The 23,188-nt window shown below is 35.3% G+C and overlaps 1 protein-coding gene across 1 annotated transcript; it reads right to left on the reverse strand.

Annotated features, from left to right (window-relative positions):
- Nucleotides 1-3,007: 3,007 nt before the first annotated feature.
- Nucleotides 3,008-17,193, reverse strand: LOC131061902 (large ribosomal subunit protein P2A). The gene is made up of 3 exons (XM_057995751.2): nucleotides 16,999-17,193; nucleotides 16,677-16,912; nucleotides 3,008-3,300 (listed from the first exon to the last, which is right to left on the reverse strand). Exons 1-3 carry the CDS (start codon nucleotides 17,084-17,086, stop codon nucleotides 3,274-3,276), a joined length of 351 nt encoding a protein of 116 aa, XP_057851734.1. The 5' UTR covers nucleotides 17,087-17,193; the 3' UTR covers nucleotides 3,008-3,273.
- Between the last annotated feature and the right edge of the window lie 5,995 nt (nucleotides 17,194-23,188).

The following is a 23,188-nucleotide window of genomic DNA, read 5'->3' on the forward strand; positions in this document are numbered from 1 at the left end:
ATAAATTGAAGGGAGTGCATTTAGGATTCAACTAATTTAGTGTAGCAAATGGACTCAAAAGGAAGTTCAATTACACCAAGGAAATTTTTGTCACTAGCATATCGCAAAAGGGCCAAGGTTAGTTCCTACATTCATTATGTAGGGATAAGGAGCACACCATATCGTGCATGTGTTCCTAGGCGAGTGAGTTTGGAACTTACTCCAAATATCTTGAAACTATTGAGGAAGATATGCAAATTCTTTTGATGGATTTCTCTCAACCATCACTTGTTTTGAGTTGACACAAATCACCTATAAACTAGGCTAGGAGCTAAGAAATAAAAACACGGTAAAAATAAAAACATGTAGCTTACAAACTAGATGTGATAGTTGCAAAAAGCTTAGAATGTGCACATAGAGGTCTCATAAATACGAGTCACTTGATCTATCCTTTGACATTCGACAAGACCCAAGGTCAACACTTTTAGGAGATGGGATGTCTCAACAAGGGTAGGTATGGCAAGTGCTCCAAACCGCCTAGAATTTCTAGCGAAACTTATTATGTCAATTACTGATTTTTTATGTCATCAATCTCAAGTATGCACAAATCTTCCTCAAAGTTGCTTTAAAACCTACAAAATATGCACAAATCTTCTTGTACGTTGTTTTGAAACCCTCCTACAAATTATTAAGCGATTTGACATATCCCTAATAAGGAGGTTAAAGTGTCCACTACTAAATTTTTCGATCTTCTAATCGCTAAAACCCATGAAAGGCCCAAGGCCCTCCCTCATTCAAAAGCTGCAAGCTTTCCTCCACCAAGGTTTTCCTCAAAGGAATGCCCTATTTCGACCTACCGACCATGCGAGGCTCTATTTTACTCGAGTGGTTGGCAAAGGAACTAACCTCTTCGTCTCGATTCAATCAAAATCCAAGGGAAAGGTTGATGAACCATGTGAAGCCAATGAGACAGATGAAATGTATCCATGGTAATCAAGCCAAGCACTACCATTAAAGCCTATACCAACCAATCTCAATATCAAGCGGATTTCAATTAGCAAGATTCTAGTAGTGATTAACACGAAGGAATCAATCTAGAAAAAAACCTACAAAACAAAAGCGTTAATAAGGACTATCCTTCAATTAATCCTCCTAAGGGTAATTTAAACAAGATTCCACATATAAAACTAGGAAAATGTGTATACTCCAATCTATATGATGGTAATAAAGATGCAACAATGATGATAAAAAAGATAAACCATGGGGGTCCAAAACTAAGACCAAGTGGTGTATGGAAGGCGATGGGTAAACAATAAAGATGAACAGAAGAGTTCACAAAGACGGATTATGTATTTGATGGCTAAGGTTGTTATAAGGGATCTAATAGCTTTGTACTTAAACTTGGCGAGATTAATGGGAGTTTGTGAGGTTTAGAATGAAAGGAGATAGGGGCAAATAACCTAGGACAGAAGGGGGAAAAGGAAGCTCCAAGATGACACAAATCAAAGAAGCAAAGAAGGCTCAATAGATCAAGATTATATAACATAAAATGATCTAATAGGTCAAGATTATATAACATAAAATGATCTAAAGCTACATTACAAGTCTACTGTGTCAACATGTTTAGAGATTGTTGGTTTCAATCACTGCTATAATCATACAGCCAATCATTTCCAAGAATTGACCTAAGCTGTCTTGGAGTGATCTAGCGAGCATATACAAGTATTCATAAATACTATAAATTCAAATAGCAAAGCAGATAGATTGAGCAAATGAGGGAGCAACAACAAAAGATCAATAAGATAACACTCTATAGAACAGATCCACGCTTTCTTAAAAAGATTTAGATCCATATATTCAATCCACCACAAAAGAAATCAACCATTTAAATTTTACGAATATCATACAAACACAAAGGTGTCATTTTCAAATTGAAGGCAATCGAGTCCAGATTACAAGATTAATTACTTATTACCCATATCTATTTATTAAATTAATCCAAAATAATTGGTGTTTGAATTTTAATGTATTAAACCTAGAAGTAGTTTATTTTCCCAAATAAAGAAATCATCTAATGTGGTCAGAATCCAACATGCATGTGTTGCAAATTACATTGTTAGAATAAGGAATCTGCAAAGCACTTATAAATAGCATGCAATATATAGAGAAATTAAAATAGTTTATCTCAATTCCTTTGGCCGTGATGTTTATTTTTTTTGGTTCCTGGAACCTTAAACCAGGTTTTTATACAACAAAAAAATAGTTCTCAATTCTAAAATTCATATCAGATTATTTTGCTCTTCAATCAACCAGCTTCCCTCAACCTATGGAGAGCTTTAAAATGAAAAACCAATTTATAAAATAATGTAGTTTGGATGCAAGTAACTAACAGTTTATGCGAAAAAATAAAACAATTCAGCGAAAAATCTTGAATAACCAGACAAATTAGTATTTATACATGAACACGTTTTGTTAACTTCGTAAAAAAGAGATGCCAAATATCTACTAAAATATTCATGATCATCTAAAACTGGTTGTAAACGAATCCATTAACAAATTAGATGGCGCAAAAAACAAAAACACAATTGTCAGTGCAAAACACAATGAAATTTTCTTCTGCTATAAAAATATATCGTTATTCATGAACAAAACAAATTCAAAACGCACAAACATGAATTCAGCATAAAATGTTGGCGTAGGAGATACATCTATCGAAGTGACGCGAACATGGAGTGATTGAAACATTTAAATTTTAAATTGAACGGTAAAAGTAGATTGTTGCAAAATATCTCATACGCAGTGAACTTTGTTGTGTGCTCAAAAAATTCAAGAAAAACTGTAAAACCAGTACAAAACAATAAAAGAAATTGCTTTCCATCAGGAATGGATTTGGTTCAGTGAAGGTATATATATTATTTTGATTCCGCCTATTTTGCATAAATTTCCATGTCAGTCATTGATCCCACAATACAGACAAACCACATTAGATATAAGTGCCATGCTTTTTTGCCTCAAACAGAAACAAAAGTTGGTCAAAAATTAAAGGTCAACCCATCTCATAAGCTTTAAGTTAAAAAATACATCCAGTAAAATTATGAAAAAGCATCATAAAAGTAAACCATATATTAAAGAACCTATCAAGCTACATTTCATTCACTCTGATCCTGAACCGTCTTTTAGCCTCGTGACTAAAATCGAATAAAATAAATTCGAATGTTTTGTACCATTTGACATACATTAAACTGCTTCCTACTACAAAATATTGATGCCATTAGCAAATGTGCCTGGCAAACCCTAATCAAATAAACTGAAGCCCATGTCCTGCAAACAAAATTAAGTCATCAGTATCGATACAAAAGCGCTAAACTGAAACAAGGAAACTATGTGAACAACATGCAAACAATTCCTGGCTAAACTGACATCATCATTAGACATTTGTTGGACTCAGGTTTATACAAATTCATCAGGAAATAAACCACCATATCTTGAATAACGATTCAAAAAACATCAATAACGGACCTTTAAAGACTCAAAAATATAAATAAACGAACAGAATTGTTTAACTAATATCCTATCCTTGTTGGAGTAATAAAATCACCCCTCGTCCTCATTCAATCTCAACATCAAATGGTTACTATTCTGAAACAGATGTCCATAAAGTGCAATGATTTTCAACCCTCTAGCGACTCTCAATTTGCCTATATGTTAGTGAAGACATTAAGAACAGCATGACAAAACTAAAAATTTATTGGAGTCCTACTTTTTCTGGATTTGATTGTGTATGAATTTTTTGCATCAACGTTTTGAATCACCCTCTGTGATTCATCATCAGGATGGAAGAGTACAATCAGAGAAAGAATAAAGTGAAGACATCCAGAACATCATAACAAAACTAACTTCCAAGGATGCAACTTGCAGATTCTTTCATATTTGACCTTCCTTCAGACCTAAATAAATGGGTAGCTAGAAACAGCATGATCAGTTTGCCATCCTTATCAATCTCAGGGAATGCAATAGTTATCTTATGGGCTGATGATTCTACATTACAGATTTCTTGATGGATAACTTCCAACTTCAATCCCGAGAATAGCTTCCTCACCTTCAGCTCCAGTTATGTATGCAGCTATTAACACTACATTGGAAATTAAAATGTAACATAGTATAGCCACACACAGACCATCTTAAAATGGGAGATTTGATGTCTGCATGGTCATCTTCACAGCAACTTTCTAAAAATGTGGCAAAAAAACATTAAGAAATGGTAACATTCATGACTCAAAGTGGGTTACCCACAGCCATGTTTTATGTTTTAAAGTAATTAGATAACAAGATTATTCATAGATGATGTCAAAGATATTAAAACTGTTCTCCTCAACTACACGTATCAGCAAAAAATATTAAGAAATGGTAACATTCATGAGTCAAAGTGGGTTACCTGCAGCCATGTTTTAAGTTTTGAAGTAATTAGAAAACAGGATTATTCATAGATGATGTCAAAGATATCAAAACTGTTCTCCTCAACTACACATATCAGCCAAAAAGATAACCGAGGATGTAATTAAAGAGAGAATTTTAAAGAACAAACTTTAAAATAGCAGCTTAGGAAGCACCCATTGCAATGTAATAGTGTAGCATAGCTATTAGGAAACTATGAAGTCAGTATTCCTTGTAAGCAATAGAGTACCATTAATGAAGTAAGAATACTTCGAGTTACATGAAACTATTTCTAATTACCACGCTCTACCCAATGGCTAGCATAAAGTCCATTCAGAAAAAAATAAAATGTATAATATAAAAAGAAAAGAAGATTAATCCATATATGCCCCTCAATCTCTCTAGATAGCATGATCTCAAATCTAGTAGATTGGCAACAACAAATCCAATTCCATCTGTTGCTTACTAGGAATACCAATAGCCCAACTTACCAGTCCTCGTATGAGTTTGGATTCAGGTTCGTCAATTTGATTGAATCAAAAAAATTGGGTTTGGGTTTGTTTTGGGTTCATCCATACAAAAACATACATGTAGCTTTTTCTTAATAAATAATAAATAAATATAACAAAAATAAAATATATTAATATGTTGAAATATAAAAAATATAATATGTATTAATATTAATATTGATATAATCATAACTTTTATTAATATTCAGATTTGTATCAATATTTAAAAAATCAATAAACAGTGATAACTAATAGCTTCAATTAATATTCATAATATTCCTATTCTGAGTCCTCACCATCTTCACTTACCAACAATAAATATTATAATATATAAACCTGATCAATTTTCTTCTTTCACAAATCTAAATGTGAGGAATGTTGATGGAGCGAACCGGAGACAAGCAAGAGTGTGAAAAGCAGGCTTACAGATGGCGAGAAAGGGCAGAGCAAGATGGAAAGTTGTGGCAAGGTTCCTAGCAAGGTTTCCGAGATATTCGACGTTTTCTTCGTCAAACATTTCCCCAAGATCCAAACCCTTCTTAGGCAACAAGCGCCAATTGAATCCCTCTAGACCAAAATTTATACCCAATCCAAGCCTCTAGAGGAAAAGAGCAAGAGAAAGACAAAAAAAGAGAAAGTGCCCTAATAATGACAAGGGACCCTTTGTCAATCAGCCTAATATTGCTTATGAAGGGGTCTGCAATATTGATGTCTCATCCATCACTGACAAAGAAGTAGAGATCGTATGTCAAACGACACTTATTGAGGAGGTCAAATTGTGGGTAGAAGACAATTGGAAAAAGGCAATAGATGTGAGTTTCCTATCAAAATCTTTATTCATTGTAGAATTCAAGAACACGACGGATCAAAATGAAGTACTAAAGACCTCCTCATGATGTGAAGGCAATTTGATATTCTTACAAAGAGAGGAACAAAATTTCAACCCCAAGTCAAAGACCCCCTCTGATCAAGCCTCTTGGATAGTTATACAACTTGCCTCTAGAATATTGGACAAGGGGGATAGTCCATGAATGATTGGTAGTGCTTGGTTTGGGTATTGGGGAACTTCGACTAATCAAACTAATTATTATCAATCAAATCCCCTATTCTATTTGGCGTTTCTCATCGATCAAGTTGTGGGACCAACTTGTGGAGATGGAGAAGCGAAGATTTTTCTGCATAAGATGTGGAAGCAAGAGCCACTTTGTGGGAGAGTGCCTTAAGCCAGCTCATCTCAAATGGATCGTGAAAGATACAAAAGTGTGTGAGGCACAAGATTCGAAGCTCAAAGCCAAGGACGAAAAAGATTGAGAATCACCCTCCTCTAGATCCAATTCAACCTACAAGTGTTAAGGATGAAGAGAAGGCCTCCTCTGAAAGGATTGACCTCATTGTGCCCTTCTAAAAATCAAGATCTACTTCAGCAAAATCTGATGGAGACAATTATTGGGTATGGGGGGAACAAAGAAATTTCAAATAAACACTCCAAAACAGTATGATCATATAAGAGCTTTGGAAACTCAAACAGGGGTGTTCTCTCAAAGGTAAAGGAGGAAGAAAGTCAGACAAGAAGGATATGGAAGAAGATGGCCTCAAAAGAGAACAAACTTCCATTAAGTCATACTTGCTTCAATCAAGAACCAAGGGAGGAAACACCTCCCCTTGGGAAGCAATGAAGATCCTCACTTTGAAAGTCGGACTTAAAATGCCCCAAAAAAAAGGCACGTGGTCAAGCATCATTTGGAATCTCAAATGACCGAAATCATTCTTCTTCAATAAGAAAAGCTTTCACTAAAGGAAGCAGATCTCTTTCTAAAGCACTGTAGAGGTTGTAGTGGTATGTTTGTGGAGGCCATGTATGCCTCTGCCAACTTGAGTTTATTGTTAAAATTGAACAAGGTGCGTGTGAACTTGCTCTCTTCCTCAACAAACTAGCAAAAGGCCTCCATCAAAAGCCTAAAATCTGCATTATAATTCACCCTTTTCAATGTGTATGTGCATCCAAGAAAATTGTAGTTGGAGCAAAGCAGCAACATAGAGCATTTGTCAAATAAAAGTCTTAGGGGGAGGATTTTAATGCCATCCTCGACTTGGAGAGAAACTTGGGGGCATTGGGCAATCAGCACAGGCACAAATAGACTTTGCTTCCTTTGTGGAGGAAAACAAACTTATTAACTCCATACCTCCCAAAAGGCATTTCACATGGAACAACAAATGGAAGGGTTTCTCCAACATTGCAAAATGGTTGGACCACTTCCTTATTGCATAGGCATGGCTAAATTGGCCTACTTTACATGCTTCTTAGATTTAGATGATTGCTATATCGGATCACTTTCCAGTTGACCTGGAAGTCTTGGAGGAAGTCTCTCGCCCACACTATCAATTTTGATTCAAGAAAATGAGCATTAGACACCTGGAGTGGATTTCAAATATATAGCTATGGTAGGGAGAGCCATGGAATGAGATTGGAACCTTAATGTTCATCTTCCACAAGAAATTAAAAATGATTTAAGGAGAAACTAGGAATATGGTATAAGGAAGTGTTTGGTAACATCTTCATCAAAAAACAAAAGCTTGAAGAGGAACTTGCAATGCTAAGCAAATCCGTAATTAAGCATGGGATGACTCAATTTGAATATTAAAAGGAAAAGAAGCTATTGGCAAAACATCAAGAGATTCTGGCATGGGAAGAAAGTTATTTTTAAGTCCAAATCCCATGAAGTTTGGCTAAATGAAGGGGGCCTAAATACCAAAAAAAATCATAACTCATTCAAAATGAGAAAGAGTATGAATAGGATAACACAAATTAGAAGGGATGACAACAACATCTTGACTAACCCTAGGGAAATCCAATCGCTTGGGGTTCCACTTCCAAGGCTCGATAATCACGACAAAGTGGACTTTCTTAAGAATTCTTTCAATGATTATATCCCAAGGTTGGTCAAGAGCAAAGAGAACGTGTGGTTATTAAGGTCAATTACGCTTGAAGGGTCTAATTAGGCTGTTTTTAACTTGCACCTCCACAAAACCCCGAGGCAAAATGGGTTCCTTGCTCTATTTTATCGAGTCCACTAGGATGTCATTGGTGAAGATGTTTGGCACGTGGTAGAGGAAACTGTTGACTCTTAATTTTACCTTAAACTTGAACAATCTTCTGGGAAATTCGGTGATGGGGGACCGTTTGCACGAAACTCACTAAATGACCCCCGGGTTTGAGAAGTCGGCTCTTCATATAGTTAAGGCAGAAAAGGGGAAAGAGGAAACTTTAAAGCAAATGATCTACACTACTTAGGCAATACACCAATGCGTTTCATAACAGTATTAATAGCATATAAAACTCAGAGATATGCAGTTTTAAAGCTCATTCAGCAATCTACATGCCCAGAACCATTTGAGAGAGTAATTCAACAAGAGCTCATTTAACATAAAATGACACTTTACCATTCATCTAACAGATAACAAGTCGCATGACATAGTTTAATCTGCAAAGTCTCACAGTGAATATCACAGAAGTTAATAGACTAGAAAACAGCACAGAAGTTAATATATTAAGCTTCAAATAAAATCATCACAAAGGCCATAGGCACAATCTGACACAATTATCATTCACTAAATCATTAACATAAAGGCATCTTAATGAGCCAAAGTTTTAGAAAAACTCTCTAAATGTTTGAACCCTCTAAACGAGGAAAACATAAGCATAAATAGAGCCCCCGGCTCAACTAACAACTCACAACATCAGCAACCTTCCAGCAACCGCTTCTGACCAGAAAACCTATCGTGGCACACCGCGAGATCATACCCAGCAAAATCACCCCCAAAGTTGTTATTTCCACCATATCGTGGCGACCCCTGCACCTGCCCAACAAGAAAATTGCGATCCAAATCGCAGACTGATTCATGAACCAAAAACGAGCGCTGAGAGATTATTCGATCGCGCAACGCAGAGACACCAAGTGTCTTTACCTTTACCCAATGGATGGTGGGGCCGAGAGGAGTACCATGTCATTAAAAACCCGAGCCACACGACAACTCCGCGTTCCTCCAAACTTCGAATGAGAAAAGCAAGCGAACAGAAGCAACGCCAAGACGACACCTGGCTCGCGTGTTTTGTACGGGGAGCATAGCTGGAAAATCAAAAAGGAAAGGGTGCCACTCGATCAAAACGCCGCCTACGGACGACTTCAAAATAATGTTAAGAGAAACCAAACCAAAGAGTATCATCCTCAAGGGCATCAACAATACAAATTTTTCTCTCATTCCTAAGAAATCCTATTGTGAAGCATTTCCGAATTTGAGGCCAATTTCACTTTGTAATAAAGTATATAAAATCATTTCAAAAGTAATGGCCAACAAGTTGAAGCCTTTTGGCAGAAACATATCAAACAATATTATCATTGCTCGTGAAGCCATTCATAACATTTTCCATTAGGGAGTTGAACATTGGTAAAATGTTAAGTTAGATGTGAGCAAGGCCTATGATAGAGTCAAGTGGAGATTCCTTCTCAAGATCATGGAGAAGTTTGGACTCAACATAAAACGGCTTGATTGGATCTTTAGTTTTATTTCAACACCAAGATATTCTATTTTGATTGATGGAGCTCCTTGTGGGTTTTTCCAAAGCAATACGGGGCTATGGCAAGGCGATCCCCAGTCCCCATTTCTTTTTGTCATCATGTTTGATGCTCTTAGTCGTGAAGTCACACAGAGAGCAAAGCATGGCAAATGGTGAGGGATCAAAGTGCTTTCTGGTCTTCCCACCCTTACAAGTTGTTCGCAAACAACACCTTATTGTTGGGAATGACTACACTTGCTAAAGTAGAGACTATTTCAAATAACCTTTAGAGTTTTATAGTGCCTCGGGCCAAATGACAATCAAACTCTAACATCATCTTCAATACCTCCAAGAATTTGTAGCAAAGGTTGACACAAAAATGATGGGCTTCTATGCTGATCACCTCCCCTCTATCTAATTGGGCATTCCTTTGCTCGTGAACGAGGTTAAAGGCGATTTGTGGAACAAGAAAGTAGAAAAATATGTAAAGAAGATGGATTGTTGGAAGAGAAGGTGGCTTTGGGAGTCGAACTCATTAGGAGAATATTTAAGCATCTAGATACATATTGGAGTAAACTCTTGAGATTAAAATATTTGGACAACCAAGACCCCAGTTAAATTTTAACAATTGCTAATCCACCAAGAGATTAGGTCATTTGGAACTTTATTAACAAGTGCATAAATATCATTACAAATCACCTCCCTTAGCACATTAGAAATGGGAAACAAGCCTCCTTTTGGCATGATTCCTAGAATGGCTACAAAGCGCTCGATAGTATATCTAATGCCATTCTTGCTACCACCATGGCATTGGGTGAGAAGGTGTGTAACTTCTTCACAATGTCTTAGAAGCACGTGATGCAGTGTTACAAGTGGAACAATTTTTATATGCTCAATAAATCATGAAGGGATCAAGCTCTCGATGAATTGGGGGAAAGGCATGTTCTTTTGGGCCCCGTCAATAATGAGCTAGTTTGGTGTGCAGCAAAGTCAAGCTCCTATACGGTCAAAGTGGGATATGCCAATACTAAATCAGACAAGGGTAATAGGTCATGCCCCAAGGATCTCTATTAAGGGTTGAATGTCCTACCAAAGCAAACACTTTTGCATGGACTGCTTTGCACAACAGAATCTTGACTAGGGACAAACTCCAACAGATTGGGATTGAGAAGCCCCATAGGTGTGTCTTATGCAAAGAGCATGAGGTGACAACAAATCATCTTCTCCTACAATACAAGGTGGTGCAAGTGTGTTGGAATCACTTCTACAACAAATTAGGATGGTCAGGGCCTCTCCACAATAATTTGTTTGAGGTTTTTTCCACTTGGCCTCAATTATACAAAGTTTTTGTGTGGAAGGGTTTGTGGATAGAGGTGCCAGCCCAAAATATTTGGTGCCTATGGAAGGAACATAATGAGAGAATCTTCACAAATAAAGAAAAATTAATTTGCTCTCTCCTAAGCAAAATGGAGGTAGGAATAAGTGAGGACCTAACTCAAATGTGAGGCTCAACAAATGCAATTTTTTTTGCAGTTGGGATAGCAAGATGACGGAAAGGTGGCTGCACCTTATTATGCCAAAGGGAGACATTGACAAAACCAAGGCAAATCGAGGAGAAGCTCATTACAAGTTGCCTCCGTCTGGGAGGCTCAAATTGAACTTCGATAAGGCATTGCGAGGCAACCCTGAACTATCTAACACTAGCTTTTTATTGCACAATAGAAAGGGTGCCCTAGTTTGGGTTGGCTCTATCAAGCTGCTCAAAGGCTCTCATAATGATGTGAACCACACTCCATGAAGGCCTTAAACTCTATGTTGGTAAAGAACTCAAGCGCATTGACAACGAAGGAGACTCACTTATAGTTGTCAATGCTACAACTAGCAAATCGACCTCGAGCTGGAAATCCAAGGCTTATATTGAAAGAATAAGCTTACTGCTCAAATTATTAGGGGAATACACAATTTCACATGTTCTCCATGAGGCCAACAAAGCCACAAACTCCCTATCTAACTGAGCCATTAAAAAGTTCATAAAAGGACCTCAATGTCATAATTAAATGACATCTCGACGGTTGAGTCGTGAGAAACTTACAAAATCTTATCAAATCTATTGTGGCTTCTTGGGTCTGTCAATTTCACATGTCATCCCCTCCCCATAGTAACTCTTTGGCACATTGCAAATATTTTGACTATGAAGCTATCAAACAAAACAAGATGACCAAAATGCATTAATGTTGTATAGGGGTGGAGTTGTAGAGAGGAATCTTGATAGTTTAGCACCTTTGTGAGTGAGAATGGAGATCTTTTCTCTCCATCACAACTGGAAAGGATGATTGAATGTCCAAAGGGTATTATATTCTTCATGCATGAACCGATGTAACTTTCACAATTTAATAAGGTTGAGAGATGTCCCCTTAGACAATATTTGCCTAAAAATATATATATATAATATATTAATATTAAATATTGATAAAATGATAATATGAATATTTCTCTTATAAGATAATACTAAATATAAGATATAGTATCAAACTAAAAATATTAAAGTTTAAAAATTATTAATATATGGATTGATCTACCTATTCTTCGCTCAGTCTCAATGTGTCTCCATGTGTCGATAATTGAATGGAGAACTCGATGAGTAAGGCACATCCATGGAGATGTTGTCCAAGAGTCGCAAGATCCAAGAATCGAGATAAGATTCCCCCTCATCACCACCAACTGAAACTTGTTAGGGTGGCCATCCTTGAGATTTCCCCAAACACGAGGTGCTTGGGGACTTGTTCCCAAATAAAATTGTCTTCCAAATTCACATAAATGCTTTGTAAATTGTTTGTACCAAAAAATTTATGGAGAGATTATTGTTTATAGAGTATTGTCAAATAAATCAGATTTATTCAAGTTGGCTGATTGCTCTAATCTCTCCATTCATCCAACATTTACCTTCCATAATCAAGATCTTTCAATCAATGATGCTCTAATCACACCTTAAGCTGCCAATGAGGAAATAAGCCCTTAAGCCTGCCCAAGAATAAATGTCCAAATTTGTGTACAAAATTGATTAAGTGAAAGTTTAATCAATATATTATCTTGTTAACTTCATTACCTTTCGTGTTTACAGAATAATTTATTTGAATAATTTATCTTAATTTACAAATGATAATTTAATATTTTCATTATATATTTTAGAAACCAATATATATAAACCTATCCATGTTAATAATACTTTCAAATACTTTAAACTAATTTAAATCTATTAGTAATTCTATAAAAATATTAAAATAAATTAATTTCATAAATTAAAAATAATTAATAAGCTACTTAGTTAATTATATTATTATGCATTGTCATCCCCAATTTTAGGTTCGAGAACAATACCCAAACCCATTGGTATGGTTATGTGCCCAAAGTCAAGAGGCCCTGGTAACAAAGCTTCAACACAATGAAAAATTGTACATGATCCCCCAATTAATATGATAATTGAGATAAAAAAAAGGTATTTTTTTCTTGAAAAATACCTAATCTTGCTTTGTAAAGTTGAACCTTGATGCATCCTTGAAGGAGTACTAGTCCAAAAAATGTGAGTGTAGTGATTAGACCCCCCAACAAATTTTCTTCAAAAGTTAATTCTTACTAAGATTGGATGTTGCTGTAAGAGATTGGATATTAGTCGAGTTCTCACTTCTAAAAAGGATTGTCTTATTAAAAAAATTTAAAATCGGAAGGAAGTGCAAAAAAAAAATGGGTTGTGGCATTTGTGAGAACATGATTTTTTTTAAGAAATTATTTAATTGTAGCCAAGCCAACTGAACATGATCCACTTTAACCAAGATTTGCCTCATGTGGTTAATCTCCCAATGATTTTGAGAAATAGACCCTTGAAGATCTCTAGTCGAATTTACATGTCCTCCTTGCCCTTGACAATTGTCACAAAGACCACTTTGTAGACTTTCCTTGAGCTTAGAATCCATGTAGAGCCTATGGTGGAGAAATGGAGGTCCACAACCATCTCATTAATGGATTTGCAACCTCTTGTTTGGGTTATGATTTTGTCTTCATTTTTTGTATCCAACAAGGTTTTGGTTTGTAATATTAAGTTGTGTTAGCTTTTTGTTTAACTCAACCTTTTTAAAACATTTGTATACTTAAGTTAGTTTAAGTTTTCTGCTAGGTGTGGATACCTATAGAACCCAACATTTATCTATGAAAAACAAGTCTACATGGTTTAATTCATAGACTTTATTACAATGAATGTCAAAATCCCAAGTCAATGCCTATTTTCAAAAACTATCCTATATACTATGTCTATCATTATTTTTGAAAAATGTGGGCTATCATGGACAATCTACGGAACTGGAGTTGGTAGATAAGATGCAAATCTGAAAGAATACATGGTTAAACAACATACCATTTCTTGTTAGTGTTGGAAATAAGCCACACCCGGACCGACGATGGACTGGTCCAAGAGGGGCCAGTAGCTCAGTGGTAGAGCACTCCAGCAGCATATGGAAGGTCCTAGGTTCGAGTCCTAGCTGGTCCATGTCTCAACATGGTATCAGAGTTTGGTCACAGGTTCAAACCCGTTGCTTCCACTAAGGGGAATTGTTGCAAGGTGTGCACCCTTGGTCTCCTTGTGTTGTGTTGTGCAATGTAGTGCTTGGGTTTGTGACATGGCTTAATCACCTCCTGTGGATTCTATAAATCTAGTGGTTGTATCGAGCATTAACAAGTCGATCTTTTGGTGCAACGACAACGATACTTGTAACAAGTGGTATTAGAGTCACGTCCAAGCTAGGAGCCCCAAGCACACGAGAGTTGTGGCTTAAAGGGGGGTGTTGGTGTTGGAAATAAGCCGCACTCAAACCAACAATGGACTGGTCCAAGAGGGGCCAATAGCTCAGTGGTAGAGCACTCCAGCAACGTATGGAAGGTCCTAGGTTCAAGTCCTAGCTGGTCCGTGTCTCACCATTTCTGACAAAAAATAGGCAAGCCTTAAAAATTCTCAATTATGGATTGTGGACAGAAGTTAACTACGCAGATGAAAGCAGAACCAAAGCTAGAAATAAGTTATTATGAGACTTGAGGTTTCAACCCCATCTGGCTGATATAACAAGTATGCCCTTTAGAACATACCGTGCAATATTAGAATTCTAAACATTTGAGGCACGAAATATTAAAAGGGGCAACCAAAAATACTAGGTGACCAATCCTAGTACTGGCTCAAATTCGGTTCATGGGTTCAGTCACAAAAAAAAATTGAGATCAGGTTCATTTTGGGTTTGTCCACACAAAAACATTTAAAAAGTGTGTGTATACACATATAAACTTCGCCTCTAAATTCTCATTGTATTCTACAAGCATCTATGTTTAAATTATAGAAGACCACCATAACAAATAAAAACATGTCCATATTCTAAAATTCTTAATACTAACATGAAGGCTATTAAATAATTAACATTTTGTTAAAAAAATATAAAAAGACATTTTCTATGGCTCTCACTGAAATAAAAATTGTTGTATTACTTCAGTAATACTCCCTCTCAGGAAACGTTATTGAAAATTATTGTGATGTTATGTCTAAAGGAGTTGACTGAGGTGAGAGAGGGTAAAATGATTTCTTTTCATCCACAGTTTGTGATGCCTCCCACTTAAGAGTTTTCTTTTCATCTTAATTGTGCTCAGATTATGCTTTGCAACTGAGCAGCACCTATAATAATATTGTTCAAATGGATCAGACAACAGCACGTTTTATCTCTTGCAATGTCTGAAGTAATGAGCCCAGATGGATGAAATTTTTTTTTAAAAAAGAAATTTTGTGAATAGTTTTCAACCTTGAAATGTGTTAAAATTCGTCAAAAGCAGAAAAATAGAAAATCCTGGATTCATCACAGCAGCCTGAAAATGTGTCCAAATTTGTCACAAGCTTGCCCGGGTTTGTCCCAAATGAACCTACATAGATTTTTTTGATCCCTAGACAGGCTAACAAGCGAACTAGTTCTTAATCCAGACCAGGTTCAAATTGGACTGACCTGGATAGGTTTTTTGATGAACCTGTAAACTTAGCAAAAATAAAAACACTTACCAGCTTTTTGCATTTACAAATAGACCATAGCTCATCATAAATGCCATTCATGCTGGACAACGATTTGAAAATGTAACACTGGATCTAAAGCTATTATTTCCTAACAACTAATTATTAATTATAGAGTTTTCACTCAAAAATTACACCGTGTCACAGTTAATGGCCCTTCAAAATGGCAATTTGTATCATTTCAATGTTCAAGCATAAGGGTGGGTAATATGATGTATTAGATATAGCTGAAATACTGGGACATCCCAAAACTTCAAAAGTGGGACTCTAGTACTTAAATCAAAATTTTTAAGGAAATATACAAGATACAACAAAAACATATGATATACAATGAAAAAACGATGGAGCAATCTATACACCTCAAAGACCCTACAAGACCGAACTCTCACAAAGCAGCAACAGGAAATGTACCTACATCTTGTATGCTGGCAATAAGAGATCATAGAACAGTGGTAAGTTAAGAAGTAAATCTAGGAACTGTGGCCCTGATCCATGTTTTATGGCAATTAGTAAGTATAATATATTCGAAAGATTCAAGATTAATGGCTGTTAAAAGTCTTCCCTCTGTTGGAATGAATTGAACTTAATAACCCTTAAGGTAAGACCAATCGCGTTGCATCAACCCTCTTGTCGTGTATGCCAGAATGAGATTATCGGGCTTTAAACAGAGAGAGTGTATCTAACGCAATTAGAAGTCTAGTCTAAAGTCAACACAACCACTTGTGGAACAACTATTTGGTATCTGTTATTAGTATGCGCCTCCAAGAACAGGAGAAAGGAGTGTTCTGTGTTAGATCCTAGAACCTCTTGCCGGCTCAAAACTAAAAGGCATTTTCAGTCAAAAACATGTTCAATTCGAAGAATAGGCACCCATCGCAATTTCAAAAAAGTACTGTTTTTCCATTTAATTTTTACATTGTATATATTTATACTCCTAGGTTTTGACTTAATGACCAAGCTTGGTAATAAACACAACCATGCCAATACCCTGTATTCATTGAAACCTAACAAATTTTAGGGGAAAAAATGAAGGATTCTCTACCCATTAATGACGAAACACCAAACATTAAAATGAAAATAACAAAACCCTAGGCGTAGAGTTACTTACGTCATCAGACTCTTCTTTCTCTTCGACTTTCTCTTCTTTCTTGGCTTCGGCTTCGGGGGCAGCAGCCGCAGCTGCTGGACCGCCGCCACCGCCGCCAGCAACAGCAACTGCCACACCTCCACCTGATGGAACCGATGCAAACTTCTCTCTTCCTGCCGCTATTACTTCCGCCAAATCCCTTCCTTTCAGCTGACCCAACAGAAGCTCTATTCTCTCATCGTCACAATCAATCCCAACTGCAAAAACCCACACCTCCGTATTATCACTGTGCCATAATCATTTCGAGAAAGCATGATAAAGCTAAGAGAAGGGAAATGGGTACCTGACCCGAGGATCCCTTTGATGTCGTCTGCACAAGGGGAGGTGTTACCGCCCAACGCAGCGAGCAATACAGCCGCTACAATCTTCATACTTCGCTCCCTTCTTTGCCTGCACACACCACCACAATTTTACGCGCCTCCACTCTTCGTTTTCCCCTTCACAAAATGGGCTTCCCAAAGCTAAAACCGCGGCTCATATACAAAACCCTAACTCTCCTCCGGTTAATAAGTAAAATACATCTAGTATCCATTAAGGGCTTCTTTAATTTTATTTTACTTCCACTAGTGTAAAAGAAATTGCTTGTCCCTCCATCTTAGTGTAATTTTTTGGGTTCATATGGGATCTTCTATCATCAAAAATAACATGTTCAATAGTTGAACATGTTTTAAGGGTGGGGTCTCATGGGAGGGGCTTGGGCTCTATTTTTTATGGAAAAAGTGGTCTCATGGAAAAAAAAAAAAAAAAAAATTGGGCTAGAGGATCATTTGGAATCTTCCCTTAAAAAATAGAAGCTCCTACATTTTAGATTTTCATTTTTGAGTGGGTGAAAATGGGGTGAGGCTAGAATTAGCCCCTAATTTATGCCACTTGTCAATTATAATTTGTTTCCCACCAAAAAATATTTAATGAATCCCGCCAACAAAAAATTTAGAAGGAAATTAGAATTTATGTTTAAATTTTTAAGTTGAATTACGTTCATGGGACCACCAGCTTCCTTCAATTTAGGAGCTTAAATTTTTAAGCAGAAGTGCACTACAAATTTCATGGGACCACCCGTTTTAAAAAATTCCTATGGACCCAGCCTAATAGGTGTTATAAATTTCTTAATTTAATGTTCGATAATTTTAACAATATGATATCAATAGTTGTGATTTTGAAGTTGTTAGTGTTGACGATGACTATCTATAATTAAATAGTTGAATTTGTTAAGGATTTTCTAGATTTTTATTATGTGTATGAGCTATTTTCATTTACAATAGTTTGCTATTTTGATAGGCCTATATAAAGTTTGTAGTTTTTTATGTATTACCATGATCTCAACAGTGATCTCAGTAGCGTTAAGAGTCATTGATGTGATTTAAGTTGGTATAGGTTTATCTTTCATTTATGAGACAATTACAAAACTACTTCGAGAATTGTGTGAAATCGATATAAAATGTGAAGGACTTTGTAATCAACTACAAAAGACAATATATGTGAATTTTAAAGTTTCATTTTTCAAGGTAATAACATTAGTTTATAAATCTTAGTGTTGAGTTATGTGTTAATCGAATGTCATACTTATTATGGATTTGTGCAATATTATTACTACTTTGGAAGGTCGTGATATTACGTCAAACTTCAACATTGGTTTTCCTTTTAATTTTGTTTGTCATTTACCGTATTTCTAAACTTGAGGTTTTGTGTTGTTATTTACTAATCTTAGTAACATAAGAACATTACTTTTAGTAATGCAATTAATATGCAATAATTTATTCTTGATTTGTTGTTGTTTCTTTTACTTTGGGCACTAATGTAAGAATAACTGGTTCAAAAAATTTGTCATTTTAAATTTTTCATGACTTCTCTCATTCTCTTGGAGTTGTGGAGATTGAACTATGCCCTTACATGATTGGATTTAATTTCTTTAAAAAAATAAAAAAATCTTCTTATGCAGTCAAAAATTGTGTACTCGTGGAATTTCACATTACACTTTGAACTCACCTTAGCCCATGTTATAATGATGGATTTTAATACATCTATAAGAAACTTTTTGCCTCACATTTAAAGAGCATAGCATATTTTGAACATGTGTGTCAAAATTCAATAAAATTATCTTGGATGGTAACTCAATGAGCAAATGTTTGTGCAATGCACTGGCATCCAAGAATTTTCAAAATTCAAAAATGCACATTCTACTGGGCACATGTATGACATGTGTCGTAACACTTGAAAGAGGAAATAATGCATCTTCCCTCTCATTTGAGTAAATAATTCTCTTACCATTTTCAAGGACCGTTTTCACATTTTTTGGAAGCAAGCTCTCTATCTCACCTTCTTGAGATAACTCTATCAAAAATTTGGTAGACATTACAAACTACTATTTGGATGCTTTAGTATTGTATAGTTGGTTCCTTTTTAGCAACTCAATCTTTTCAAGGGGAGGTACTATTTTTTTCATTCATCACCTCCATTTGGGATAATTTATTTTATTGAATATTGTTATCATGCCCTTGTTTTCTCTCTAATGTGAGACAGCGTCTTTAGCATAGAAGTAAATTGTTTATCATTAGTATCATTGCTTTTATTTGCATGCAGTGGTGGTTCTCCCCAAGACCAAGGTTAACATCATTATCAAATAACCTTTCTATATTGTTACTTTAAATAGATTATGCAATCAGGATTCAAAAGATTTTACTCTTTTCAATCATTTGTCTTTGGTTATTTGTGGAGGTCAAAAGAACAAATTGGGGATTTATTGAGGCAAACCCCTAAGCAACCCCAACATTTTTTCTCATCTCAATGTACTTGCAAGTTAAGTGATTATGAGATTTAAGTTGTACAGCTTGGGAGATCTTGAAGCGACTACTGATGGACGACAATATGATGTGAGGATATCTATGTGACACATTGAAATACTAGATAAAGAGCTTCGCTCTTTGTCTTTGCGCTCCTCTTTAGTTTTTTTTGTTTTTTTTTTAATATTTTATTTTATGATTCTATGAAGTTTGTCGATTCAAAATAATTTGTAATATACACTATGCATATTCATTTTAAAAATCTAATATTTTCACAAGTAAATGTAGAGGTTTTGATTTGTTTGACGTAGAATAAGAGTTCAATCATTTGAGTTCTGTTTTTTTTTAATCAAAACATATTTTATTCTGTCAACACTTTCGATGGTTGTGTGGGTTTACACATTCCTTCTTGGTTATTTGAATTTAACATGGATGCTTTCTTGTCAAAAAAAAAATGTTGTATTCTTTTGTACATATACTTATGATGGGGAGCAACTGATCTGCATAAGAGAAAGATAAAGTGTTTTTTGATTGTGGCAATTTGGGAAATGGAAAAGAATCTAAAAAGTATAAAAAGACAAAGAGAGAACAAGATAGAAATTAGATAACAAAGAGGTATACATTGAATAGAGGATAGATAAAGAAAAGGCTACAAAAGAGAACAAAGAATGAGGTATTTTGAGGTGAGAAGTGGGAAAGAAATGAAATTTTGTTGTGTGGATATTTTTTAAAGAGTACATCATATGGAAAGAAGGGTAGTCTTTGAGAACATTCATATACCTTTTATTGCACTATAGAAAGCTATAATCAATTTATATTAAGAAATAAAGAGTCAATATTTTGTTGTACTTCCATTTTCTTTTCTTTGTATACTAATGGTGTTTTGTGAATGAATCTAGGTTGCTAGATTGCATTGAGTTTAATTAGTCCCCCTGATATAGGTTGTATAAAGTGGTACCAAAGTGAGGATTAGAGAATTTATGGGTGTCTTGAAATCTCTAAAGATTTCTTGGAATTTTGTGATAAGTCATATAATTGTAGAGGGTTATGGGAGAGATTGTTTAATATTCAACTAAATTATAAGAGTATAAATTTTTTGGTAACATTGATACTGGTTAGATGTCCCCAAGAAAGAGAGTGCCTGAAATGAATATGATGGAGGATATGTTTAAATTTCCCTTAAATGAGATAGTCATTTTGGTTGTTGATCATGGAAGAAATCAAGAACATGATAAAGAAGATGGTAGTGATGAAGAAACTATAATACAAGAATGGAAAAATAAGCATTCAATGGATGAAGGGGAATAGTATTTATTAAGAGCTCTTACGAGGATTGACAGAGAGTTCATGATTGTTTAGAGTATTAAATTTAAATAACCAATTGATTAGATAAATGAGTTAGAAGAGTGTTTTGAATACAAAAATATTAATTGTCCAAAAAGACCAAGGATGGCACAAACCAAACTAAATGGAAATGCAACCCTTTAACAAAGAGAATCGCAAAGAGAAAGAGTGGTTGCATGGAGAAATGAAAATCTAGTAGAATATATGGATTATTAATACATTGGAGGAGGCATATTATTTTATTTTAAAATCCAAATAGAAGTTATCTAGAAGGCAACACACTAATTTGAAAGGAAGAGGAAGGTCCTTTGTTGGAAGAGAACAAGAAAATAGTAGCAAAGTAAAATAAACATATGAAGAAGAAATAAGTACTTTCATAAAATAATGATTCAATTCAAGGCACAAAAGGAAGAGTTTCTAGCAAGAGGATGGGGTTGTAGTAGTAGTGAAAGAGGTAGAGGATTCACATAGAAATGTGTTATAGGTGTGGAGAAATCAGACATCAAGCACAACATGATAATAATAGAAAAGAAATGGTTAGAAATCATTTAGCAAAAGTGGAATCTGAAAAAAGTGTTGCATCATCTAAATAGAGAATAATGAAAACACAAAGAAGCTCTTTTATGATGAAAAGTGTTGTTGAAATTAATCATGGATGAGAATGAACCATTGCAAAAGAAAAGTATTTTTGAACCACGTGCAAATAGAGAGGTAAGTTTTATAAAGTTATAGTTGTTAGTAATATTACATATAACTTGGTTTTTAGTGAAATTGTAGAGAAGTCGGGGTTAAAGAAAAAAGAGCATCTCAATTTGTACAAGGTCTCATGGTTACAAAAGGAATATCAATTATTAATAAATAAATTATGTTTAATGAGTTTAAATGTTGGTTCATATAAAGATAAGATTATAAGTGTCGTTATGCATGTGAACACATATCATGTTTTATAGGGTACGCTCTAATAGTTTTATATTGACATGTCATCTTTCACTATAGTATTTGTTGTGGTCCAAAATGTTCATTTATTATCACTAGTATTCCCCCTATCCAAAATAATATATGATTTATTCACCTTCATCCCCCATGCACACAATTAAGATACCCAAATTTCCAAGCATGGAGGTATGGCCAAATTTCTAAGTTAGTGCAAGCCATCAAAGTTGTAGAGTTCCCCTTATTAGAATAAATTTCCTCCCAAATCCACCTTCTTCTATAATTTTATCAATTTTCCAAACTTCCCCATTTGGTCATACCTCAAGACTATCATCTACCTTCATTCCTTTTCCTATATAGATACCAAACTTGTCCAAATCCCATCATACATCTCCACCAAACACTACTCATTCACAAGCCTTTATCAAGGATTTGAACTTCCTCTCACCAGCATGCCTCCCTTTTGAACCCTAATCCCTATCATGTGATTTGATTTGTGAGTTATCCTATATATCCCAGCTTTGATCACTCTTGTCATTTCTCATTATTCATCCCACCTACTATCTAATACATTAATGTTTCATAGTGCTTGTTCCTAATATGGCTCTGATTGTGGTGTTTCATAGTGCTTGTTCCTAATATGGCTCTGATTGTGGTACCATATCACCAATGATAGTATTTAATTAGAGGACATGGCTCTACATGTATTTTCTACCACAAGAGCTGAGTATTATGGCCTAGATACTATTAATATGGTAGTTGGCATTTAAAAACACATATCTTAATACCATTAATGCTAAGAGTTGTTACAAGCTTCAGGTATCTTCCTCCATACCTCCCTAGTACCTTTTATTACATATGGACGTGAATTTTTGGTGTAATTCAAAGAAAAATGGCATTGATAGACATGGGCACTCCCTCTTGCATACCAGTCAAGAGATATTAGCATTTAATAAAGGTTTAGATATTCTTTTTGCGAGTATTCAAGATATAGGGTAAATAAAGGAGATCATTAAGAAAATATTTCGAAAAACATTAGCCTAAACCTATTTTGAACCCTAGTGTTCAAGTGCACATTTTTTAAGATAAAAGCCTTAGTTTCACAAGAGGTCAAAGGATGAAAACCCTAAAGGTCTTGTGTGCCAGAGTATGAAAAGCCTTTTGGCTAAAGGAGCAATTATCACCCAAAGGTCATGTTTTAGACTCAATAATGGACCATGTTGGTGATAGTACATTGGTTTGACACTTATAATTATTGGGAGAAAGGATATTTTGAAGATATTTATGGTGGCAATTAGCAATTGATTCAAGGCTTAACCACTTATAGAGGATTGTGAACAATATTAAAGGGCCCACAAACCATAGAAGTTGTTGAAAAAATATTTGTAATGTGATCCTTTCTCCTCAAAATATAAG

The sequence above is a fragment of the Cryptomeria japonica genome, chromosome 9, assembly GCF_030272615.1.
Source record: "Cryptomeria japonica chromosome 9, Sugi_1.0, whole genome shotgun sequence".
NCBI lineage: Eukaryota > Viridiplantae > Streptophyta > Pinopsida > Cupressales > Cupressaceae > Cryptomeria > Cryptomeria japonica.